The sequence below is a fragment of the Fusarium fujikuroi genome, chromosome FFUJ_chr06, assembly GCF_900079805.1.
Source record: "Fusarium fujikuroi IMI 58289 draft genome, chromosome FFUJ_chr06".
NCBI classification, from domain to species: Eukaryota; Fungi; Ascomycota; class Sordariomycetes; order Hypocreales; family Nectriaceae; genus Fusarium; species Fusarium fujikuroi.
The window spans coordinates 1,812,003-1,836,118 of record NC_036627.1 but is presented as its reverse complement, the minus strand read 5'-3'; the positions used below and the strand labels follow the sequence as shown (position 1 = coordinate 1,836,118).

At 49.7% G+C, this 24,116-nt stretch overlaps 5 protein-coding genes; 2 read left to right on the top strand and 3 right to left on the bottom strand.

The window, feature by feature from the left end:
• Window positions 1–1,056: 1,056 nt before the first annotated feature.
• On the bottom strand, window positions 1,057–3,711 carry FFUJ_05909 (related to endochitinase 2 precursor; the record flags this gene model as incomplete). XM_023579174.1 has 3 exons in its annotated part: window positions 1,057–3,101; window positions 3,154–3,601; window positions 3,652–3,711. The coding sequence occupies 3 exons, from the start codon at window positions 3,709–3,711 to the stop codon at window positions 1,057–1,059; spliced, it is 2,553 nt and encodes an 850-aa protein (XP_023432058.1).
• Window positions 3,712–6,293: 2,582 nt separating this feature from the next.
• Window positions 6,294–7,325, bottom strand: FFUJ_05908 (related to protein yhhW; the record flags this gene model as incomplete). XM_023579173.1 has 2 exons in its annotated part: window positions 6,294–7,023; window positions 7,078–7,325. The coding sequence occupies 2 exons, from the start codon at window positions 7,323–7,325 to the stop codon at window positions 6,294–6,296; spliced, it is 978 nt and encodes a 325-aa protein (XP_023432057.1).
• A 2,131-nt stretch (window positions 7,326–9,456) lies between these two features.
• Window positions 9,457–12,278, top strand: FFUJ_05907 (uncharacterized protein; the record flags this gene model as incomplete). XM_023579171.1 has 2 exons in its annotated part: window positions 9,457–9,499; window positions 9,703–12,278. The coding sequence occupies 2 exons, from the start codon at window positions 9,457–9,459 to the stop codon at window positions 12,276–12,278; spliced, it is 2,619 nt and encodes an 872-aa protein (XP_023432056.1).
• Window positions 12,279–13,539: 1,261 nt separating this feature from the next.
• On the bottom strand, window positions 13,540–14,607 carry FFUJ_05906 (uncharacterized protein; the record flags this gene model as incomplete). The annotated part of the gene is made up of 1 exon (XM_023579170.1): window positions 13,540–14,607. The coding sequence occupies one exon, from the start codon at window positions 14,605–14,607 to the stop codon at window positions 13,540–13,542; it is 1,068 nt and encodes a 355-aa protein (XP_023432055.1).
• A 4,730-nt stretch (window positions 14,608–19,337) lies between these two features.
• On the top strand, window positions 19,338–23,737 carry FFUJ_05905 (uncharacterized protein; the record flags this gene model as incomplete). XM_023579169.1 has 2 exons in its annotated part: window positions 19,338–19,367; window positions 21,596–23,737. 2 exons carry the CDS (start codon window positions 19,338–19,340, stop codon window positions 23,735–23,737), a joined length of 2,172 nt encoding a protein of 723 aa, XP_023432054.1.
• Window positions 23,738–24,116: the final 379 nt, after the last annotated feature.

Genomic DNA, 24,116 nt, shown 5'->3' with positions numbered 1-24,116 from the left:
TTTGGAGCTTCACGCCAGGTGGGGAAAGCTTCTTGGATAGGCGATAGATTAGTAGTTCTAGGGGGCACTGCCACTATCATGACAACCTTCAGATTCTACCAAAACAACCTGATAAGTTGAATCTGAGGTCCCTGTAATCACCAATGTAACATCGGATGCCATACATCGCTTAACCTGGCACAGCTGAGCATTCGTCACCGTTCGGAGATTTCAGACCGTTGCAACCTCACCTCACCTCACTCATCAGACTGTCACTCTGTATGAGGTCCTTAATAGAAGCTTCTCCTCATATCCCTCCCGTCCAATGACGTCTTCCCCTCGAACCAATCAATCAATCAAGCTTTACCGTGACAACAACCGGGTTCCTTTGTTAGCTCCGAGGAGGCTCGAGCCTACAAGGTCAATCAGCCCGCGACCAGGAATAATACATAAACCGCTAACTAACAGGCCAGCTTTTGAGTTTGACGTCGCCGAGGTAACTTGAAATGATTAACATTGCTCAGAAGCCTTCCATTCAATAATCAGACGCGCGCGGAACTGAACAGTTCTTTGTTTTTTATACTTACCATGCCTTGAACGTGTTTGACGCAGCCATGAGGCACACCCAACGATCCAGCACAGGTTGAGATATAGCGGCAGCCGCTGACGTATCATTCTGCATTAAGAAATCCCTATTTTGACACACAAGCGCCCATCAGATAACAAGTGTCACCAAGAGGCATATAGGCTATACTACAGAGCAGATTCGATTGATCTGCAAACAACGTTGCAATATTGTGCTTGGGAACAGTTCATCGGGTACAGAGTATGAGCCACGTGTGACGTTTCAGGTCATGAAATAATCTACATAGCAGGATTCTTTGCATCAAATATCATTGAGTTCTAACGGTAACATATGTATGTATTCATTCTATACACATTAACATAAATAGGATGGCATGAACTGTAAAGGCCATTGACCTCTACATTAAGAAGGTATAATAAAAGGAATCTTGACATTGGTGAGAAGAGAAGAAAGAGGAGCGATCAAAGAAAGTCTAAGGAGTATGTCTCTCTCTACAGCGCAAGCGCCTGGAAGAGCACCATACCGGCCATCAATGTCAAACCAACAGCGAGAGAAGAGGCTCCGGCAGTAGCGGGAGTGATCGGAGCTGGAGCATAGGTTGGAGCCGACACCGGTACCGATGTGTAGCCACCAGTAGGCGCGGCAGCACCGGAAGACTGCTGATGCGTGGGCTTAGCCTGCTCGAAAACTCCAGGCTTAGCAGCTGTCTTGAGCGTAACAGGAGGGACAGCAACACTGGTGTAGACTGTGCCGTTGTAATGAGCCTCCTTAGTGGCAACCTTGGGCATCTCAGGCACAGGCCTGTAGATCTTAATGAGCTGAGTTTGCTGCGCAGGCACAGTAGCCGTGGTCCACGAAGCGATCTCCGTGGTGATGGCGCCGACGACACAGTCGGGAGTACCGGGAGCACATTGGCTGATGGTGTTGACCCTGCTTGTGTATAGAGTCTTGATCTCATGGTTGTAAGGGACATCAGTGGGAGCAGGCTTGCCCTTCTCTGTCACAGGGCAGACCGTGGTGTAGACGGGGATAGTCTCTGTGGTAACAGATCCATAGGGGCAGTCTGCGACTTCAGGAGGACACTTGGTGACGGTTTGGATCCTTGTGGTGTAGACAGTCTTAGTCTCGTACTGAGAGGGCACAGCGTAGTTGGTAGGCTTGGCCTTACCAGTAACGGGGCAGACAGTGGTGTACAGAGGGATGGTCTCGGTGACCACATAACCATCCACAGCAGTGTGGACTCGGGTCGTGCAGACAGTGCTGGTGGTCATGCTGACAGCATGGGTGTTATCGGGGTACTTGGTGTAAACAGGCGATCCCTTGGTAATAGTTGCAGTGCCAGAGGGGATAAGGGTCGTAGGGTTGCCATACTTCTGAGTATAAGAAGGAGCACCATAGGTGGCATTCCAGCCTTTGAAGGTGCTGAAAGTAGTCTCAGCAGTGGCAGACTCGGTTTCCTGGGCAGAGTCCGTTGTCTTGGCAGTTTCGGTGATTGTGTTACTCTCGAGAACGGCATCAGTGGTCGAGGTCGCGGTCGCGGCATCCTGAGTGATAGCAGACGAGTCACTAGTGGCTGTGACATCGACTGTGGCAGATGCAGTACCGGTACTCAAGACACTGCCAGTTGCGGATGTCTCAGTGGTGTCAGCGGAAGAATCAGTGGCTGTGGCAGATGATTCAGAAGCGGTAGTGTCGGTGACAGAACCAGAAACATTTGTGGCAGAGCTATCAGTTGTCTCGGTTGCTGAGGAAGTATCAGATGTAGCAGAGGTAGCCAGTATTGATGTGACATCAGTAGCCGCGGAGGTATCAGAGCTGGCTGTAGAGCCTTCAGTGGAAGAAACACCAGAGGCTGTGGTAGCATCAGCAGTCGTCAACCCACTAGTTGTGGCAGTTTCCGTGGAAGAAACATCAGATGAAGAGGCACCGGATGTGGTTGTTACACCAGTAGTAGTAGAAACATCGGCAGTAGTTGTGTCAGCTGTTGTAGTAAGTTCTGCAGTAGAAGTAGCCTCAGAGGTAGTGGCCAAGGCAGTGGTGGTTGTAACAGGAACAGGGTCACAGCCATACTTCAGGGCATCCATGACATGCTCATTATAGTTCTTGCCGTCAATCTCGTTACCAGCACCACGAGTCAAGTCCCAGAGAGAGATGCCAGCGAAGTGAGTCTTGTCCTTGAGAGCACAGACGAGATCCTTCATGGCTTCCGGCTCAAGATAACCTCCGCCTGGAGCAGCAGCCTCGCTAGCAGGCAGGCCAACATAGAGCTTGGCGTTCTGACTACATGCACTGTTTTCAACAATGCCCTCCCAGTCATCGTAATTGAATCTATCCCATGAGACAGAAGGGTCGGGGATAGCATCACAGCCGGGGTTGTTGTAGAACTGAATGAAGAGGGCGTCGAACTTGGCCTGGTTGATCATGTCTTTCATGTAGAAGTATTGATTGCTGGTAGGGCACTGAGGTGCGCCGGTAATGATGACATCGCTGTTCAATCGGCGGAGCTCGTTGATCATGGCGATATAAGGGCCGTTGGCTTGTGGTTGTTAGCTGGTGCTCCGTTCTTCAATATGTTGGTCATCACGTACGGAGGTCATGCTCGATATCAAAGTCGAAACCATCGACAGCAGGACGGGTTGTGCCATCGTCACTGTCAAAAGGACGAGGACCATCCCAGCTTTGATCGTAAGGACCGAATGCCTTGTACAGGAAGTCTGCGAAATCAACGCCCTTGTCATCAGTGGTCACCTTGTAGTTGCTTCCAGCTTCGTTGTAGACTCCACCAATGCTCAGAAGAACCTTGACTCCGCGCTCCTGGCAGTATGGAATGCCCTCTTTGATAGTGTAGCATTCACTGAGGAGTGATGAGGCCACGCCGTTTTTGTTACTGTAGACACCAGCCGCACAGTGTCCGGCAAAGTTGGTACCAGGATAGCCTGACTCTGTATGTTCGGGAGCCTGGTTCACAAAAGACAAAGTAACGTACTCTGGAGCGGAATCACAGTAGGACTTGAGTGAATCGGATCCAAGTTGACCCTACAGAAGTTGGTCAGTTGGTTAATCACAAGACTGTGAGTTAAACAAACCCAGTATCCATTGAGTCCCAGGGAGAGACCAGAGCCACCCGGAAAAGAGATAGAAGACATTGTCACGAGATGGGTGACTGAAAGGCTGTAAAAGATCGTAATGTGGCCGAGGCCGTTAAAGAATGTGTTGATACGATTATCAAAGAAAGGACGCAAACCAAAGTTTGCAATGAGGCCGAGGACCGAGCCGTCTTGAATTTACTGTCAACAGAGTTGATGGGAAAGACAGAGAGGAACACCGGGGAAGAGAGGGAAAGCCCTCTATTATGGAGGGAACTAACACTCGGGAAATTTCTGCCCTAGACGCATCTCATAACGGCCAAAGCCATCTCAGCTGTTGGCTTTCCAGCCATTTGAACCGGTGGTTGCCTATCTAGGACATAGTAAGGAGTCTTGTCGCTAGAAGAGGACCATTTAGACATAGACCCCGGGGTTGTCGATGGAGTACGGCGAAATCGGCCACATCGTGCAAAGTAATCTCCGCCTTGGAACAGCAGAAGAAGGCTCTTTCTGTGAACTCTTGCAGTTCGGACACCTGAAGGAGGCTATCGATTCCAGGAACAGGCTAAGCGTTGATCGAAAGTGGACTTGGGCGGCTGAGGGACTATCGAAAATGGGCGTCTGAGCCGCGTAGCCGATGCGCCAAGGTGAGAATGGGGACGGTGATAAGGTAAATTCAGCCGCTAAGCTGCGTTTATGGTGTCATTATATCACACTATGGTTGATATGGGAAGCGGTTCAGAGGGGAATTATGGAAATTGGATCTTGGCAGGCCAATGATTCCCATCTAAGGCTGATAGATGGAGATGGTTGATGTCCGTTTGGAGACGGCGCCAATACCGGTGTCTGTCTGGTCACTACGGCGAAGGTGTAAGTCTTAGGGGTAGTGTGGATGGGGATAGGGAATTGGCTCGGTTCGATTATCTCCGAGTACCTAAGCATGTTTAGAGTGTCGTTGGTCCGATTACCTACGCAGTTGATAATTCGGTCGAGGGGCCTAGTACAGTGTCCATGGAAGTGAGTTGGCAGGGATAGGCTCTGGCGACAAGAAGATCTTCACAGTTGTCACTTTGTCTCTGTCTCTAGGTGAAGAAACTCGAGTCATTACAACTGACTTTTCCTGCAAAACATTCATGTGTGAAGGAAAGAAACTGAGAGTGGGCTGTCACTCGACGTTGGTATCTACCCCTGTTACACGTGGAGTCGTGGAATACTAAGCGATAGAGCTAGTGGTTCCTGCATCTAAATCGACCAATAGCATGTTGTGTTGGCTCTGTAGGGCTAAACTTTTAGCGCAGCTACTCACCTCGTCACCGCTCCTGTTTTCCACTTCGAGCAAACCCCTGATGCCTCCGGAGGTTTTGGCCAGTAAGGTAGTTCAATCACAGAAGTGACGGCTTGTGCCCTAGAGACTTGGCAGTGGTGAAGCGTGAAGTTTGAAGGTTTGAACCCCTGATGACGATGAGAAAGGGTTCAGGCTTGACACCTACCTACGGAGTACCACGTTGGGAAATAGCCGATCCGGGGTCAGTCCCTGCCTTTGATCGACATTTTTCGCTTTCTTCCGAGTGGCATTCATCTGTCAGTGACATCAAATGCTGTCACTGTGTATCATCAGATTTATAGCCAGATAAAACCGTTGTTGAGGAGAGTGGCTGACTCAACGGCTGTGGAAAGGAGTCGAGTAATCTTCCGAAGCGTCGTCAGCTTAACTCTGAGTGTGGCTTTCTCTTCTCTTTCTTCTTGATGAGCCTAGAATCCATAGTCTCGTCTTTCAACCACACGCTAACCATCTTGTCAGCTAGTCCAATACTTTCCAATATTCCAGGCTTTTCAGCTTGGCCGATTTTTAGAAAAAGCACGTTCGTGGTGTTTATTGATATTGCTTATAATTGATGCAGCGCCCCCTGAGAGATGGTTATTTACCAAAGCTCACCAATTGCCAGTATAATTACGCTCCCATTCATATTACACAGCTTTCTCACTGGGCCATCTCTCACCAAATTACCGCGTGTTGCTTGGCAGTCGGCATAGTATCTCCAGCTGCCAAGGCCGTCCATTGCACCGTCTGGAGGCCTACTTTTACCAATCACCATTCGATTTTATGATTTCTTTCTTTCTGACCTCAGGGTGTTACACAGCGCGGCTCTCGGCTCTTTGCCAGAACACATCGTGCCAGTTAGACTGAACTCACCTCTTCGTTGTCTTTTGACTTCATGCTCTTCTCTTGGTGTCGAGTCATCTGTTAGCCGACGATCCTCTTCGAAATATCCAAGGATGGTCCATAAATGCATGGGCCAACAAATGTCACTCTCGGTGCTTTGTTGGACAAATGGATTAACCTACCACTCAATAGGGCATAAGACGGATTTAATCCGATCCCCACGGCTTTATCACGAGGTGGATAAGGATGACTTTAGTACGTAGTTTGCCAGCAGCGAAAATCCTCTCTGAAACTTATAGTCCACTTGTTGGAGACTTTGTCAGGACAACTTCAATATAGAACGGGGTTTTTAAACATGGTAAGAAATCAATTTTACTGATTCACGCTAAATACATCTAGAGGCTTCTATTGGTCGTAATGCTACCATCTTTCCTGTTCAGATAGCTTCCCTGGCTTGCGCAGCGTTGTCAGACTGTACTTAAGCAGTATCAAGAACGACAACCTCGGCCTCGGCCTCACCAATGCTCTCAACGGCAAGCTTATCACCGGCATTGACACCATCGATGAAGGCACCATCACCCTCTTGAATCTCGGAATCCTCCCGGCCGTCCAGACGGATCTTGGCCCTTCCTCCCTTGGTCATGGGCACATGCACATAGACCTTTCTCTTTGTTTGCTCAGTAGCGCCTCCACCGACGGTCCACTCAAACTTCTTGCTTGGCTCGATGATACCGGCGGCCATGACGAAGTCGGCATGGATGGGGATGGTATCAGGAATGACAGGCTCAGCGTCCTTCTCCTGTTGGACTGTAGCTTCCTCGCCGCCCTTGAGAGGGCTCAGGATCTTGACAAAGTCTTGTCTCTTGGACTCATCGCTGAAGTGACGGGTGTGGTATCGGGGGGTAAGACCACGCTTCCAGGGGATGGCCCAGATCTGAAGAAAGTGGACAGTGTCTGACTTGTGTTCGTTGAATTCCGAGTGGGCAATGCCAGTTCCACCAGTGGTGAACTGGACATCTCCACGGTGCATGCGGTAGAACTTGTCAGACTGCCCTCCCTCCTTGCCCTTGGTGAGCATCGAGTCTCGGTGTGTGAGCTCTCCTGACAGGATGTAGCTGAAGATCTCAAAGTCCCGGTGAGGGTGAGTAGGAAAACCCGAGTTGGCCTTTACTCGGTCCTCATTGAGAACGCGAAGGGAGCCAAAGTGACTGAACCTCGGGTCATACCAGTCGGCAAAGGAAAAACTATGGTAAGTGTTCAACCAGCCATGATCACTGTGACCTCGGCTGTTGGAGCGATGAGGAGTGATCTTTGCGTGACGGAGAGACTTTGACATGTTCTTTGCGGCGTTCATTTGACTCTGAGTAGTTGAAGTAATTGTTGTGGTTTTGTTTGTGAAAATGTTTGTTGTAAGTTGTTGAATGTGAGCGATGTAGTTGCTTGGATAGATGATGATGAGGATGGAAATTGCAGCGACGAAAATCGCAATCAAGGGACTGACGCGAAACATATATAGACGAATTCACCGAATTCACGAGAAAGTGCCTGCATGAAAATAGATTCGATTGATGATGATTGAAAAACGCTGACAAGATATAGCTAAGTATGCTTTGCTGTGTAATTGACTTTGTAATGATTGCTCAGCGATTTGGTTCGCTGCTACGCAATAATGTGGGGTAAATAGAAAGAATTTGGTGATTATCTCAGGCTTACACAGACACTACTAATCGCACGTGACTTGGCGTCTATTGTCTTCGCCAATCGAATCGAGGTGAGCTTTGGGCTTACCCTCCAATGATGAAGCTGGCATTTGTTGGAAGCTCAATTGGGGGGGCAATCGAGTACAGTTCGACTAGGTTCTTGTAAGAACCAATTCAGCCTCGAACCGGAATACGATATGCGAACTTTTTCCTATTAGACAGCCCAGAACAAAAGACTGAAAGACATTAGACTGAGAGCTGACTGGTCCAAATCCTTTGGTTGCTGATTCTCCCTTTGGCCAACCACCACTAATCCGTTTTACGAAATCCAGCATTCATCCCTTCGGCATCATAGCAAGCAGACATTTTTGGAACTCAGTCGCCAACTGGCGATCGTTCCAAGAATCTGGTCCAGCTTCCTAACAGGGGCGGTAAGGTTAGATATCCAGGGTGCTTCTCCCTTGTTGGCTTGGTCACCATGACGCAGCGCACAAACATCCAAGGCTCAGCCCTTTCGATACCAGCCTCTCAGATGGCGAGAATGACATATCAAGGATGAAGGAGAAAAGAAAGAAGAGAAAAAAAGACGCGATCCCAGTCTGTTGATTAATCCTGGCTGTCAATGTTGCATGTGCCTTGCATGAGGAGGCAGGAAATGCGGCCCATGCCCTTGAAGTGGTTTAATAAGTGGATTGAGCTTCAGCTGTGTAAGCCAAGAGCTCAGCTTGCTTTTGTGTCATTGAAGCGTTTGAACACCAGTGACATTTATGTCTAATCACTTTGAGTTGTCTTATTCCTGCATTCAAGGTCTCTAATTACTTCCTGTATCTCAAATCGCCCAGAATAGGTAACCAAGGTTGAGCATTGTTTGTGTTGCACGCATCTCGAAGCTCTAATTATAGGATCTCACCCACCACCACCAACAACAACACGAGATAGAGTTAGATGAGACCAAAATCAGGAACACAGTAGGCCTGAAACGATTGATCTAAGTTTAAGGACAGAGAGGCAGGTAATCTAAATTCTAGTAGAAGCTAGGTTGGTTACCCGTAGATGTCAAGCCTGATGGTTCCAGATAACTTTTGAGGTGGTTGGTCATGTCTCAGACCCCTGTCCATCGTGATAGGCGGTACAAACATCATGTCACCACAGCTGATCGGTTCTTTTAGACAATTAAATGTGGATGTTCAATGGTCCAAGTCATTGGAACACATTGAGAATAGCTCGTGTTCACGACCGTTGACAACATTCATATCTGTGGACTTCACATGGACTGGACCATCTCACACCGTCATACTATGTAGCAAGTTCCCGACGGGCCGTGTGAGCTATACCTTTATAGGCTTAGCTACACCTTGTTCAGTGTGTTGTCCAACGAAAAGCGCTGTGACAACACAGCAGTTCAGCTGCATTATCGCCTGAGGTGAGAACACGAGTGCCAACTCTTGTGTGCCCAACCCAACATAATCTCCCTCACTCTCTTCGAGTACAAAAGCACAGATAATTCTCAAATCAAGTCCTTTTCAAATCTGTGTGTGTATCCGACTTGATTTTCTTCTTTTTCTTCTGGTAAGTATCACCCCTCCCTCGATCCCTGTCTCAGACACCCAATCCTTGTTTGGTGGGGCAAAAAGAGGCTGGGAATGGCATCGTCTTCTCGTCTATCCGTCTAGCCTAGTATTACCAGCCTCTCCAAGGAACCCAACCTCGCGCAAAGAATCCTCATAGTCCAACCATATCTCATTCTTCTCTCTTAGCTTGCAGCATGCACTTGTTGTCCTTCTTCTCGCATCTTGTTTTGTGATACCAATTGGTCAAAACGAGCTTGTGTGTTGTATGTGAGTGTGTGGAGTGGGAAGAAGTCGGTCTGCATTCCAAGGTTTTACGCCCTCTCTCAGTCTGTTGCTCTTGATCTCGCCCAGAAAAAGAACCAGAACAAGAATGAACTTCCAAAACCTCAACTTCGACTTTGTGGAAGCACCTCGTACGTGACACTATCACACCCTCTTTTACAGATACACATACACACATTACATTGCACTACACTACACTACACTACACTACACTACACTACACTACACTTACATACCTTGCATACATACATCTACACCAACACCACCCATACACACACACTTGGCACTTAACTGGCTTCGTCTGTCAGTGTCGCTGACGAGCCTACCATCACAGGTCAAGGTCCTCCAAAGAGACAGACTCCTGGTCAACAACCAGTTGACGACGACGATCAATCATCTCAGCCAATTCTTCACCCATATTATGATCTCAGACAGCGTGTAGGACGAAACTCTACCAATCCCTCAGCATCACCGCCTGGTGCTCTATTCTTTGCTCCGTCACCTCCTTCTCTACCACCATCAAAGGTCACAGCCTCGACAGCTGAGATCTACGGCCCTGAACGATTATTCGGTTCTGATCTTCCTGGAGGGTTTGCGGCGCCTACACCACCAACGCAGACGCATAATACTGCACCGCCCGTTGCTCCTCCAGCTGCACCAACTGCACCTACAGCTCCTACACCTGGGTCTGTTCGTTTCGACGAGGCTCAATTGGCCATGTTCGCCGCCGAGAACGCAGCTCGCATGGCGAGTATCAAAGACGAGCTGACAATAGCCGCTGGCAAGGTCACTCCCGGCGTTGACGATACACCATATATTCAATACGCTCTTGAGGCTCTGACGAGAAATCACGGCGGTCCTTCTGCTGCGCATTTCCCCTCCGGATCTTCCAATGACTACGAGGAGGACTACCCACAACCAAGACGGTACGCCGATGAGGACATGGCGAGGGGATACCCTCAATTGACACAACCGGAGCCCGCTTACGTTGAAGATCGTTTACCAGAACCGATCGAGACGCAAGCTCCTCGCCACGAGATGCCCGATACCTCCGTGCACCCTGCGCCAAATGCTCGTCATCACAACGAGCCCGTTGCTCATCACGATGTACCAGCCGTTCCTCGGTCACCAACTCCTTCAGACCACTCTGAGCCTGACCAGTTCGCTCAGAGGGAAAAGGCTCGCCCTCGATCCATCCCCATCGACCGAGCGCATCCTCCTCTCGTCTTCAAGCCTGCCATTCTTCGACCAGTCTTTATGTGCATCTTTGCCTTGTTGTGTTTACTCATGATAGCCGCTCTCATCTTCTGCGCTGTCTACTCTCAAAATCATGGTGGTTTCACTCCATATCCTGGAAGTATCTACAGCGGTCAATACTTTTTGTTCAGAATCTTGCCTCAAATCTTCGCAGGAATCATCCTAATCTACGCCCAATCCATCATCACTGCTTCAATACGAACTATACCATTCACCGCTATGGCTGATGCCGAGCCCCGAGAACGATATCTCGCACTCTTCCGACGATTGCGTCCTATGACATTTCTCATTCCCTCGTTCACAGGACCCTGGCAATTCCAGTGCTTCAGTGTGTGCACATGGCTCGCTAATTTCACGATCCCTCTAATGAGCACAGCCTTCACATGCATCTTCAAGGATCAGGGCTGGGTTTGGGCTGCAGTTCAGGGTGTTGCTTGGACACTTGTCACGCTCTATATTTTGTTGTTGGCAGCCACCATCGCTTTGATGATGTTCTGGCGCAACCGATGGACGGGGCTCTTGTGGGACATTCGATCTGTGGGACATCTCCTTCCCCTGTTAAGCCAGAGCAACACTACCAGTAGCTACAACAGCCCGGAGGCTATTCAGAGCAACGATGTACGGCAGGACCAACTTCGCCAGCGTGCTCTTGATCGACTCGGGTATTGGCAGATGGATGGTCAGCAAGGTGGCGTGTGGTACGGCATCGGCTCCGTTGGTGACGGTGGTCACTCTGATTACAGAACCTACGACCTCGTCCTCAAGAAGCCCGAAATCTCGCCTGCGTCTTCTCTCGATGACCTTGAGGCTGAAGTACGCCACTACAAATACACGCCTATCGCCTTGCGAACTTCCGTGATTCTGGGCTCAGTCATCTTAATGACCCTCTTGATCCTCGCAATTGTTATTGTCTCCTTCTTACCTCAGACTCGACTGGACCAGGGATACTTCCCTCAGGTCCCTGCCCGACCCAGGAGCGGAGCCTTCTCTGCGGCCAACTTCCTCTACGCATTTATCCCCTCTCTACTGGGCATGATCATGTTCTTGCTCTTCCAAAGTCTCGACGACGCTCTCCGCACCCACCAGCCTTGGGCAGATATGTCCAAGTCTTCTGGTGAGATTGCGTCCAAGTCCATCCTTGCCGATTACGCTGCTTGCTACCCCTTCCAATGTACATGGAAGGCTCTCCGTAACGGCCACTGGCGTGTTGCTGTGATCTCTTTCATGGCCACAATCTTCATCTTCATCCCCGTCCTCGCAGGTGGTCTCTTCATGGCTTTGACCAACTTCCGTGGCCAGGTCAAGATGTTCCCCAACATGCCCGTCTTTGGCGTTCTCCTCGCCTTCCTCTTCCTCTACCTCGGCTGCCTCTCTCTAATGCTGCCCGGACGCCGGGCCCTCCGCATCCCTCATTCTGTCGATAATCTTGCTGAGATCATTTCTCTCACCGCGGCTCGGGAGACTCTCTCAGACCCTGCTTTCTTAGCCGTCAGGGACACCACTGACCTCAAGGCCCGCCTGGGACTTGATCGCTCTGATCCCCGTGAGCAGTCAATGTGGTACTTTGGCGGTTCCCGGGACGAGCGCTACGACAGCGTCCGCCCTATGAAACGATTTACCGAAAAAAGAATGAGATCTCATAGATCTACCTGATAATGATGCTCATAAGCACGGCTTGATGCTGTAATGTCTAAAGGGGGTTAATGAGACCGAACAGGCTCTCATGATACGAACCCAGTCATGATTTGATTGTGCTGCGATACTTGGCTTATTGGACGCGTGTAGTTTTTATTGTTTTGGTGTACTCGAAGCGTTTATTGGTTTTTACTCGCATGTTATGGCTGCATTGTTTGGGCGTTTTGGAAAAGGGTAAATACTTGGGTTGATGTTTACACGTTAAAGGATGGCTTGTTTATGTACGTTGAAGAGAAGGATACCTTGGGCCGAATGGAATGGAAGTATTGGAATGTGCCATGTTGCTGGGGAGTCTTGAGGAATTCGTCCCAAATTGGAGAAAAAGTAATGTCTCAGTTGCTCTTAGACTGCTTGTCTTGTGTATGGCTGGGGAACTTTAGAACGGATGAATACGAAAGAAGAGGAGACAATATCTGGGTCTTCAGGCTCCATTTTGGCCGATTTTCAGCTGCTATATGTATCAAGACATGGTTCCAATGCGTATGTGATAATTGTCATGGGCGACGAGTGTCTGTGGTGGGGTGAGACATCACCAACCACATGAAGGCATTCACAACACCAAAGCAAAGCACATGACCGTATGTCTGAGAACAAGCAGTATGTGGACGTCATCGTCAAGCTATTTTCATTCGGCAATAGCCGTTGGTTGTTTAATCCTATATAAAAGAATTGCTATCATAAGGGACTCCCTGTAACCTTTTCCCCATTTGGACTTTCCGGACTCAAATCAGGAATGTTCTTTCATGAGAACTCATATCCCGTTAGTTTGACTGTACCCGCACCTTTGTTCGTTAGTCAAAGACCCAGCCACCTTTTTCTTGCGCCTGCTCTGAATCTGGTAGTCAGGCGAATGCGTCTGGCTCTAAAAGCCAAAACCAGTATAACAAAGGAAATAATGAATAGCGAGTGGTGGTCCACGTGCCACTCTCCCACCCCTAGATTGGGGGTTTTCCGGAACTCCGTGCTGGTTCTCTCGGCGTTCATCTGTAAAAGAAAAAGAAGAGAAGAAAAGGAAGAGGAAAAAGAAAGGTCGTTATAGTCATGTCGCGTCTGGCAACGTCGATGCGTATAGTAGAGGTTTCCACTTGAGTCATAAATGAGTGTGAAGTTGTCATAGGTCGTAGAGACATCGTAGTTGGTATCATCATGTACGTGAAAAGAAGGTGGTCGTAAGAAAAAAGCAAAAGCAACCTGAAGAAAAAGAAAAGTGATATGGTCATCAGCCTCGACTGCGTCGTCCTAGCATACGCCCTATGACATCGTTTTGTCTCTTGCGAGGCGATGAGGGTGCAGTTCGCTGTCTTGTCTTTCGTTGATCGCTTCCTGACCGACGATGAAACCAGAATGAGCGGCTGCCAGACTCAGTATCAGAGTCATCATATTCAAAGACTGAGTGGGGCTCAGCCTCCGGTTTCTCTTCCGTCTCCGGTTGTGGAATTGGCGGAAGAGGACGCATGCAAGGGAGAGACTTCTTTGAGCGCATCACAGAAGCGGGTGGCTGGGTTTTGGGTGCACAAACATGTCCCGCAGAATGGCGTAAGGCGGTTTCAGAGTGTGAAATGACCTTTGTGAATGTTGGGGCTCGCATCTCTTGAGATGTCGTGGGACGTCTGTCCTTTGGTGTAGTAGGTCGGGGTGAGTCTTGAGAAATGGCAAAGCGTACAGCGAGTGGTGAGTTCTGGAGGGAGCGGAATATGAAAACCTCTTCGTGGGGACGAGGGGGACGTTGAGGCTTCTGCCGTACATCTCTAGAGCATTGCCAAGATGGGGACATTGGTGCATCTCGAGGTGGAAGTGGGAGAGGCTTTGGGAAGGGGGAGTAAGTTGCACTTGGCATTCGGCCTTGGTTCAGAGCACTCTTGGGGAGAGGCAATGGGTTGAGACGGCGCTGCTCAGGCTGCTGCTTCTGTTGTGGCATCTGCTGGATTTGCGGCTGTTGCTGAATATGGTGTTGTTGGGTTTGTGGGTGCCGAGATGGAATCAAAGCTGGATACTGCTTTCTTGGGTGTGCCTCGTGGTTGTTGCTCTTGCTTGGAAGCCAGAAGCTATCCCAAAGCTCTGTAGCATGAGCGTGATACTGATAGTCGTCGTCCAGAGAAACTTCCGAGTCTGTTCGGTCGTCGATCAGACTGGGTGAAGATCCCTCAGACCCCAATGACGCTCTGTCGTCAGAGAAGCGACTTCGATAGTGCGTTGGGCGTTCCGGCTGTTGAGGATACGAGTAGTTGGTGATGGGATAGTACTTTGAAACGAGCTTGAGGTCGGCCAATCTGCTAGAGGGCTCCATGGTGGATCGTGAAGTTTGAAGCATGAAATTAACTCGCAACAATATTGATATCAAAATGAATAAACCAGGGATGCAGAAGGCATGATATACAAATAGATATGAACGCAGAGAAGCTGTCAAAGGAAGTTGAAACATAGCGTGGGTCCAGCACACCCACTTTGAGCGTTGCATTGCATGTGTCTATGTTGATCAAGCAGACGCCCTTGACCTGGAGGGGCATTCCTGGGTAGAGGGGTTTCTCAGTCTAGCTCTAGCCATGGAGCCATCCCTCTTTTCAGGCAGCCCCAAGAGCATTCCGAACACTTGCATCTTCCCAAGGGCTTTGACAGGAACATGGGCTTGCTCTAGTTCGGGCTCGGGCCTCGGGGGTTTGTTTGGTATGCAGACGCGCGATTGATCCCTTGCGTCACACTTTTTGACTGTCATTTTTCTGCACTCTCAGACTTGCAGTATCCGTACTGTAAACTATTACAGGTCTGCTGCAGATGCATGATTCTCTTTTCTTTCTGCAGTAGCCTGTCGGCGGATGACCAGAGTGCATCTTCCGCAAAGAAGCAATGTGAAATAATGATTCGGATAGGAGATTCAGACCCGACGACGCCGGAAAAAGCAGTCAATTGCTGGTAGGTACCAAAATAGACCAATTGACAATAAACAAAGGAAAGCTGGGCGCGAAGGCACAAAGCATAGTCAGTATGCTTGACTCGTTCATGTAAGCAACAAAGGTCTTCTGAGCAGCAATGGTATGGTGAAGTCGCATCCAGACGGCTTCAACGGGCTTAATTCCTTGATTCTGAGTTGTTTACTCAGGATCAGAATAATTAGTGTGTTCATTCAACACGCGTTGTGCTCATCCCTTAAGCGAGTCGGCAGGTTTCCAAGGAATCGGGTCCCTAGTACTAGGTCGAGACACGCAGGAGCTCATGAGGTTTGGTCCCTGGGGAATGTCAGACTCTGTCCACGATCGGCGAACAAGGCCGATGCTGAGAGTTATGTTTGGCCCGCGTCTTTGAACAGCAGCTGAGCCCTTTGTTCGCATTGAATACCGCAGTGTGGCCGAGACTGGTAACTCATACTTGGTATAGCGGTTTTGTTTGGTTTCAAAGGCATCTTGAGAAAAATGATGGCAGTATCTGTTGGCACGCTCACTATGAGAGGCGTCTGAGCGCTGTGCTCAACTGAGGCATCTCGACACGCGAGACTCAGGATAAGGCATTCAATATGGAGACCAGCAAGACCTGGACCAGCTGGAGCGGACAGAACGCGAGTCGCGACGGAAGTGACTGATACAGGCACGGCCTGAGCCGAGGGTTCAGTGTCGAGGTCTTGAGGGATCCTCCCTGCTTGGATATCCAGAAGATGGGAGAACTGCGCTGTCTCTGAGTGGAGTCGTAAGACACTTGTCTCCGATAGCTCAGAATAACATCGGATGAGTGTTGGTTGAGCTGAGATTGTGGACCTCGGATCCGTAGCAACGCAGTCTTTTTGTGGAATAGGAAAAATGCTCTATTGCATCTGGATTCATTGGCCGGCGACTCCGCGCGGTTTGTAGTTGGAGACTGTTCCAGGAGATAGAGGATGTGACGCTGAAGATTCAGTGGCGAAGAATTCACAAGTGGAAGAGGAAGCTGAGCAGTCCCCAGTCTGCCAGTAAACTTCAGCTTGGCTCAAAGGAGGCACGTAAGCGACTGTTAATTAGTCCACTATTACATATATACTACCATGAGCTAGACATCTCCCTACCTCAGTGTTTGCCAATCAGAACAACTGCCGATGACTGGAAAAGTGATATGTAGGAAATAATGCACTGAACAACTTTTTATCCCTGACCTGATGGTCGTACCGGCAGCTGTACCCTGCATTAGCTTGCACATCTTGCATCCTTGACGCAGGGTCCCCACCATCTCCAGGAACTAAGCCCACGGAGAAAAGAGAGGATAAGATTCACTAACTAATACCTACTAACTAACTTCTTTGAAAACTCAGAGATGAATAACGAAGGAGTTGAATTTTAATTTAATTATAGTGTAGAAATCTATAGTTAAAGTCAACAACAGGCAGAGCCAACAGATATACATCACTTTTTTCTTTCCTGCATCTGCACTCATAACCTTGAAATATTCTCAGCGAGTACATATCTCTACTTAGCTCTTGTTCTTCTCCCTTCACTCACCAAACTCCCTCACCTACACACTACATCTCCCTCAATGTCACCTTGGACCCTTCCTCCCGCATGAAAACCTTTCCGATCAAAAGATGAGCTTCATCCTTCGAAAGGCAGTCGTTGAGTCGAACCCCTTACTCAAGCATCAGGACTAACCTGCATGACACGATAGTGACAGCTTCTGAGCCTTTGCGACCCCCTTCTCTGGACAGTTCGCGCGATGCATGTCTTAAAATGGTCTTGTGTCAGGCCACCAGCCTCGCTGCCGCAAGGGCTTATAGCACCCAAATCGCACATGCATAGCCTTTTCTCGATCTTAGATCGGCGATCTGGCTGTGTTTCTGCCCTTCTTTATCGGTCGTGACTCCTAAAATCTGATGTTTCGTCAAGCGCAGGAATGGCGATGGTGTTGAGAAGACAGTTATCTCATGGCTTTCATGCACACCTTGTATGCGTCACATAGTTGCGATCGAGAAAGTGCCAGATCGAGCATTTTGCGATCGTTCTCCCACCAGCTGAAATGCAGAGTGCAAAGTGTGCCTGCATCTTGCATCTTAGCTGCAGATTATATGCATGTTTTTGAGCTATTGGGAAGATCTGTCTAAGCAGAGATTTATTAGAGAGGGGCAAAACGAGTGGTGGTCTTTTTCTAGCTGCAGGAACATTCATCCGAACTGTGTACTCATCCGATATTTATACGGTGGCTTCTTACAGTCTTCGTACATTGGCTTCGATAATCACATTCCTGAATGGCCTTTGATGAAGGTGCTTAGGGCTGAGAGTTTACTGACATATTTCGTATAGCAAGCCAACCAGAGACTATTCCCATCACATCAGATAAAGCCTATTTCCTGGGCTCTCTCATGGTCGACTTGTTACTCGACAATATTCGAGATGAGTCGTCTTTCTGTCTGAGAAGCAACCAAAGAATCCAGATCAACTTTTGAGGCGTCCAGTAAGAGGGCCGCGAAGCTGAATATGTTGTAGAAGCAAGCCTCATATCTCAAGAACTGGTTTTTCTTTTTTTAAGGTAGGGATGCTCCAAATCAATGTTCCTGGTTGCAACCATCATAGGAATCTCTAATCGATCGCTCGATCTCTCAAGACACTCTTGGCTCTGTGAGATTTCAAACTTGTTATAAAGAAACCGGTGGGCTCATTAAACTTGTGGCTCTTTTCCATATCTCGTAGAAAATTTGTCTCCTTGATCGAGATGAAGCCTCATGAGGTTCGTGATGCCCTTTTCTCATGATCCTCACACCAGAGGATTCTCCCAAAGCTATAGGGTATCAGTCCACACCAGCTCTCGTTTCATTCCAACACAGTATCCGATAACGAACTGGGAAAGCCACAAAACATCCGAAGGCGCACTCTTGGCGAGACATGACTACCTACAGAGTTGACTAAGCCGCCTACGTTTTCATCGACCAATTCGAGAATTGAAGGACTCAGACAATGCTGCATTTTTGCCCAACAGTTACCCTACAGAAGAGCAGTTTCGACTCAGCAAATGTGATCATTTATGTTTCACTCATCGGCTGTCTCATACGCACCCAAGAAACCCGAGCGCCAACTGAAGGGAGGGACTGGGAAGTGCTTACTCGGTGCACCTCTGACCAGCAGCTCGATTCACCTTGGTCATTCTGTGGACGTTTGGGCGTCACTTCTGGTGTTACACGAATATGTAACATGCAGGATGCAGGAGAGGGGGGTAAAGAAAGGCCCAACAATTCCCAAGAACCTGAGAGAATACCCACAAGTAGTTTGTTGGGTGAGGTATCATGTGCAAAGAACAATAGCTCCGGAAGTGCCTGGTATCGACTCAAATATGATCCAAATCGCGACACTTTGATGCTTTCTCTCGATTACAGACCCAAGCACAGAACTCAGGGCCTCCAATTGCTCCGCTTCAGCTTCAGCTCGAAACCGAACTAGGAAAACGAGGAACAAGACTCTGATTGGAGACTGAAGACCCCATAAAACGGGGCGTGCCGTGACTCCCGCTCCTCCAGACCAGATCTGGAATAGACTGGCTCATGAGCTTGATGGTATGAGATTTGGGCTGTCCTTGAGGAGGAATTAATTCGTCCCTCACCGACCTTCGCATCATACCTATGCTCACACATTCAACGTTGGGGCTCTAAGGACTGAAGCCTAAAGTCGGGTGAAGGGCTCGAAAGAGAATAACTTACGGCATGCAGCTGTAGGAAACGTGGCAGTCAACCGTTGTTCCGCCTAACTGATCATAACCTAACGCCATGACGCAGCGTTGCACTCGGCCCCGTTTTCCACTTCCCATTTCGCCCAAGCAAACCAGCTGCTCGGTGCGGAAAGCATGGGCCAAAACCAGGGGGGCTGGGGCGGGATCAAGATCCGGCTCCCGCTAACGGACAACAATTCTCACTTACAGTACGGAGTAACAGGATGAGCCCTAAAGTTCCAGCGACCTAGCTTGAGGTCCCGACGACCAATAGTGCAGCCCGCCTCGTCCTGTCTGTTTCATGCCCAAGATTCCCTGGCATTGAGTAATTCTACGCTGCAGCTCTGCTTCCACCTCGAACCCTGTATGTCAGGAGCGGTCAGTACGATTGAGAAGGTCAGTAATTCAGACGATGGTCTATTCGCTTCCTCCCACGCTAGAGTCACTCGGTGGCTCAAAGCTCTTGTACAACCCGGTAGAGACGTGCTGCCATGCAAAGGCTTGGGGAAGTCAATGATAAAGGCAATACTTTGAAACGGTGACAACTGCCTGGGACAGTCAGATCAATATTGGTCCAACTAAGCTTATCGGGTTTCGATAGAGATGGTTTAAGCCTTATTGCCCAATGCAACAACGTGTGGGAACAATGCCAGGACTCGGCGAGGTGGGATAAGATGAGGTGATATGGGAAGTCAACGGGATGGGTGAGCAGACAGGCCAAACGCGAGTCTCCAAAACGATGCATGAGAATCGACAGAAGATGGGTATGAAGTAATTGCCTGATATCCAAACTTCCAGCTCTTTGTCATTGTCCTGCTCTTAGGCAGTTATTGGGTGGATTTACCCTAGAATCAGGGACGGTCAACGCAGTGCCCTCAGGTAGGTACTTTTAGTAGGTACTAACTTACCATTCGAGGGTGCAAGGTACCTCAGGTACAGTCTAACGCATACCTACTACATAAGGTACCATACATTATAAAGTCAAAGACGTGAATCAAAGGAAGGCAAAGACACTCGGCTCGAATTGGTTGTTCAAGAATAACTTCAAGAGTGACGATTGAAATAATAATATATCTGTAGTATCTGTTGCCGTCTGGATGAACTCTCGCTGGCCAATGCTAGTGATATGATGATCCTCGATCCCGGTCAAGCCTTAAAGAATAGTGGCATTAACTATTAGTTGCATTAGTTAGCAAAAGTTTTTATCGCACTTTGTTCGCCAAACCAAGGAAACTTGGCGCAACTAATTCCATTAAGTCATCAATTCCGGTGGGCGGTGCTATTGCCAGTGCCATTGCCAGTTCTATGGTTTGAGGGAGGAGACTCGGCGCGGGCAGTTTTGACAGCGCAGCTCCCTTACCTATTTTAGCAGGTAGGTCCCTACGTCAGTGTGCGCACCTTCCTTCTTCTTCCCCTTCCAACTTGTTACTCTACCTTCACCTCTTCTTCTTATCATCACCCCTAAAGAACAACCACTTCGCACATGAGGGTGATACCTCAACTCATGCGCGGATAAGAAAACTCCTCGGAAAGACGCCATTGGCCCCCAAAAGAGGAGTATGTTGCTCTTGTGCTCCCCTTGCTTCGTCCTTCCCAGCCGCTCGATTTACTTAGCTTCACTTACAGCACTGCTTGCTTGTTCGGGCTCCGAGCTGCGCATGACGACTGCGCGACAACGTTCAAGCCATTGCGCGACATTTACTAATTTTCGAGCTGCAAACAGATTCGCTGGACGAAGAAAGCCCCTTCAAACGGCCTCAATAAGAACATTCGATCAAACGAAACGAGCTGCTGATTAGCTGCTCGGCCACGCGCGCGCAAACCTCCAGACAACCTTTTTTGTTTCTTGCGTTGGCATCGTCGAACAAATGCGATTGAGCGCAAACTCGCGTTGTTTCTATAAACTCCACCGCATAAAGTAATTGGCTACCTCAGTCGAATACCGATCATTTCGCGCTGGTGATTTTACGTATCGCGTGCGCGTGCGTTTTGTGCGAAGTGCTTGCAGTTAAAGATTCTCTCTTACTAGTGGCTCGTTTCTCGAGGACCTCTCAGCTTGTCTGGACCTTGGTCTGGCGGGCGGTCACTGCAGCTCCTAGTACCAACCCCCCCAATTTTCCAGCTTCGGGCCTGGCTTGGGTTTCCTGCCACCAGCTTTTTTTTGACATCACCAGCCGGTGCCCATCCTCTTGGGCTCACATACGCTCACCCAATTTGACCCTCCTCACCTTTACTTCGCTCGCCTCAACATTCCAGTTGGGCAATTACACTTCTCGGTTCTGTCTCGAGTAGACTCAGACCGGACTGAGACCTGGCCGTCCTTCCCGAGACCATCACTGTCATCAGTCTGAAGAGGCCTCTCTATTCTGATCTGCTCACCCGCTTGGCAACTCGAAAAGAAACCGACTTTTTGTACAACGCATCAGAACCTTCCCCCACTCCACCCTCCCGAAACCTCCACCGTAACGCAACACACCACCAGCGCCCGCTGGTGAACCTTCAACTTGTCGAACTTTCGCAACCCAATTCCTCGCCCTTTCAGCGCCGCAGACGTGACCAGAATACGATCATCATCTGCTTCTTACGACCGTCACGACACTAACGCGCCCACGACCCCTACCCAGCACTCGCAACGCCAGCATTCAAGGACTCCAAGTCTTGGCTCACGACCGCTGTTTAATCAGACGTCGGATCCCATTGAGCGGCTCTCCACGCCCCGAAGTCTTCGTCGAACCCCAAGATTTGACGCACCTCCCACTCCAGCACCTGAGCCTCGCAAAGTCCATATCGCAGCTGCCTCTCTCGGTTTTGAACCCAAGGCGACCCTCGCACCCGTTGACAACCTACCGGAGAACCATCCCACTGTATTGGGACTTATCCCCGTTCGTTCAGCGCCGCATCAAACTCACCGCCCCCGCCGACGGCTCTCACAGGACCTGACTGAAGATCCCGACGAGGTGTCTTCTGAGCATCCCCAATCCCCCCCGAGACAGACTCCTTCCGTACCTGCAAACTATCCAGAACCACACCCCGTGGTTAAGATCTCCAAGCATACCCACAGCGCCATCCTCTTTGCACTCGAGGAGGCGCTGCGCAGCCCCAATCCTTTCACTCCAGATCTCGAAGAGGAATCTGCAAGCATGGCCGATCTTATGGCTTCTGGAGGCATGCCTCCAGTCTCCAATGGTAAGCCAGCTGCCTCTCCATTCCGCCCTGGCGCAACTCCTGGTCAAACTGGCTCACCCTCTGGTATCAGAGGCCCAAGGATGATCATGCAGGAGCGCGCAGCTCGGGAAGCGCGCCAACGTGCCGAGGCAGAGGCGCAACAGCGCGAGAGAGCTGAGCAGGAGGCGCGCATTTTGGAGCAGGCTCGGAGAGCAGAGGAACAGCGTAGATCTGCTGGCGTTGCTGCTGGGCAGGTTCCTGACGCAGAAGCGCGCCAACCCATGAACCCCCAGCGTCAGGCGCAAGCCGTTCCTGATAACACATCAGCCCGTCCCAGGGCAAACACTACATCACAAGTACCAGCTAGCCGGCCCGGGCGATCTGGCACTACCAATCAACCACCTCCCCAAACTTTTACGGGCCCAACTCCCGGAAACCAACCAAATTTTGCTGCACAGGGCACTGAGAGCGGAAACCAAGGGGGTGCCAGTGGCTCAAAGACCCGAAATTCTTTTCCTCATGCGTTTGAGCGATGGGAGACGTTATCTGCGCACTGGGAAGGACTTACCAGCTACTGGATCCGCAAGCTTGAACAAAATAAGGATGAGTTGAATCGGGATCCCTTGAATCAACAGCTCGCGCGCCAGGTGACAGATCTATCTGCGGCCGGAGCCAATCTATTTCATGCCGTTGTTGAGCTTCAGCGTCTTCGTGCAAGTTCGGAGCGAAAATTCCAGCGATGGTTCTTCGAAACTCGAACTGAATTGGAGCGCGCGCAAGAAGTCAATGCCATGTTGGAGGCTGCCCTGGATCAAGAACGTCGAGGCCGAGCAGATGCTATCCGAGAAGCTGTCGAGAATGAGCGAGGAACTTCTAAAGCTCAGAAACAGCTTGCTGAGATGCGCAAGGAGCTGTCCATCTCTAAAGAGGAGGCGCGTCGTGCATGGGAGGAATTGGGGCGACGTGAGCAGGAGGAACGTGACAGAACGCTATCTCTTCAGTCAGGACAGCCTACTATTGTTGGAGGCGTACAAGTGGTTCCAATGACACATGGCGGTCCAAGCAGACATCAAAGCAGCCGAGCTCAAGGGGCTTATCAGACTGAGTATGGAGCTAGTTACCCGCCTGAGGCGACTTCCTCTCCCCAGACTCAGCCTCCAACAACAAGTGCTGGCGAATATCGTCAACAGGGTGGTGGCCTTCAAGCACCAGTATCAGAGGGTGGTTACAGCGAAGGTGAGTACGTGATTGATGCAAATGGCAACTTCCTGTTGGATGCCCAAGGAAATAAGATTCCCTTCGCTGGACCACCTTCTACATATTCCGGTTCTGATGCTGAAGCAGAAGAGTATGCAACGCCCGCTACCACCAATCCACCAAGCGGTAAACAAGACTCTCCTTCCACCTCTACTGGAGGAGGAGGCAGTGGAGGGAGCGGAGGCCAATGGACTGGCGCATACTCAGACCCCCAAGACTATTCCGGCCAAGGCTATGGGACTCCTGGCTGGGAGACAGTCCCTCGCCATCACCATCCTACCCGGCTGAGTGATGTCATGGAAGAGGAGGATGAACGCAGCCGAGCCAGTACGAGCCGTGTATAGGACTCTGCGAGTTCATGCTGATGCACATGGCCGGCGTGTATACGACTCTCTTTTCAAACAGTAATTTAATTGCAACCAAACGACACATTCATTTAAGCCGGGCCGGTTACAAAACAACTACGGTCCACCACAGCAAAGGAGAGTCCTAATTTTTTAGATCAGTCGTCAGTTACAGTTCTATATTGGAGCGTTGTCGCATTATTACAGCCATTCCCGCTTTACAGCACTGGAATTTCGGTCCCAGGACTTGTTCTATTGTACATTCGACCGAAACGAGTTTCCTCGACCATGTCTGCATCTAGAGAAGGTCTTAATTATGTCATGAGAATCCACACCTTGTCCGGGACCTGTTCGAATTGACCGCTTTTTGTTCAATCGT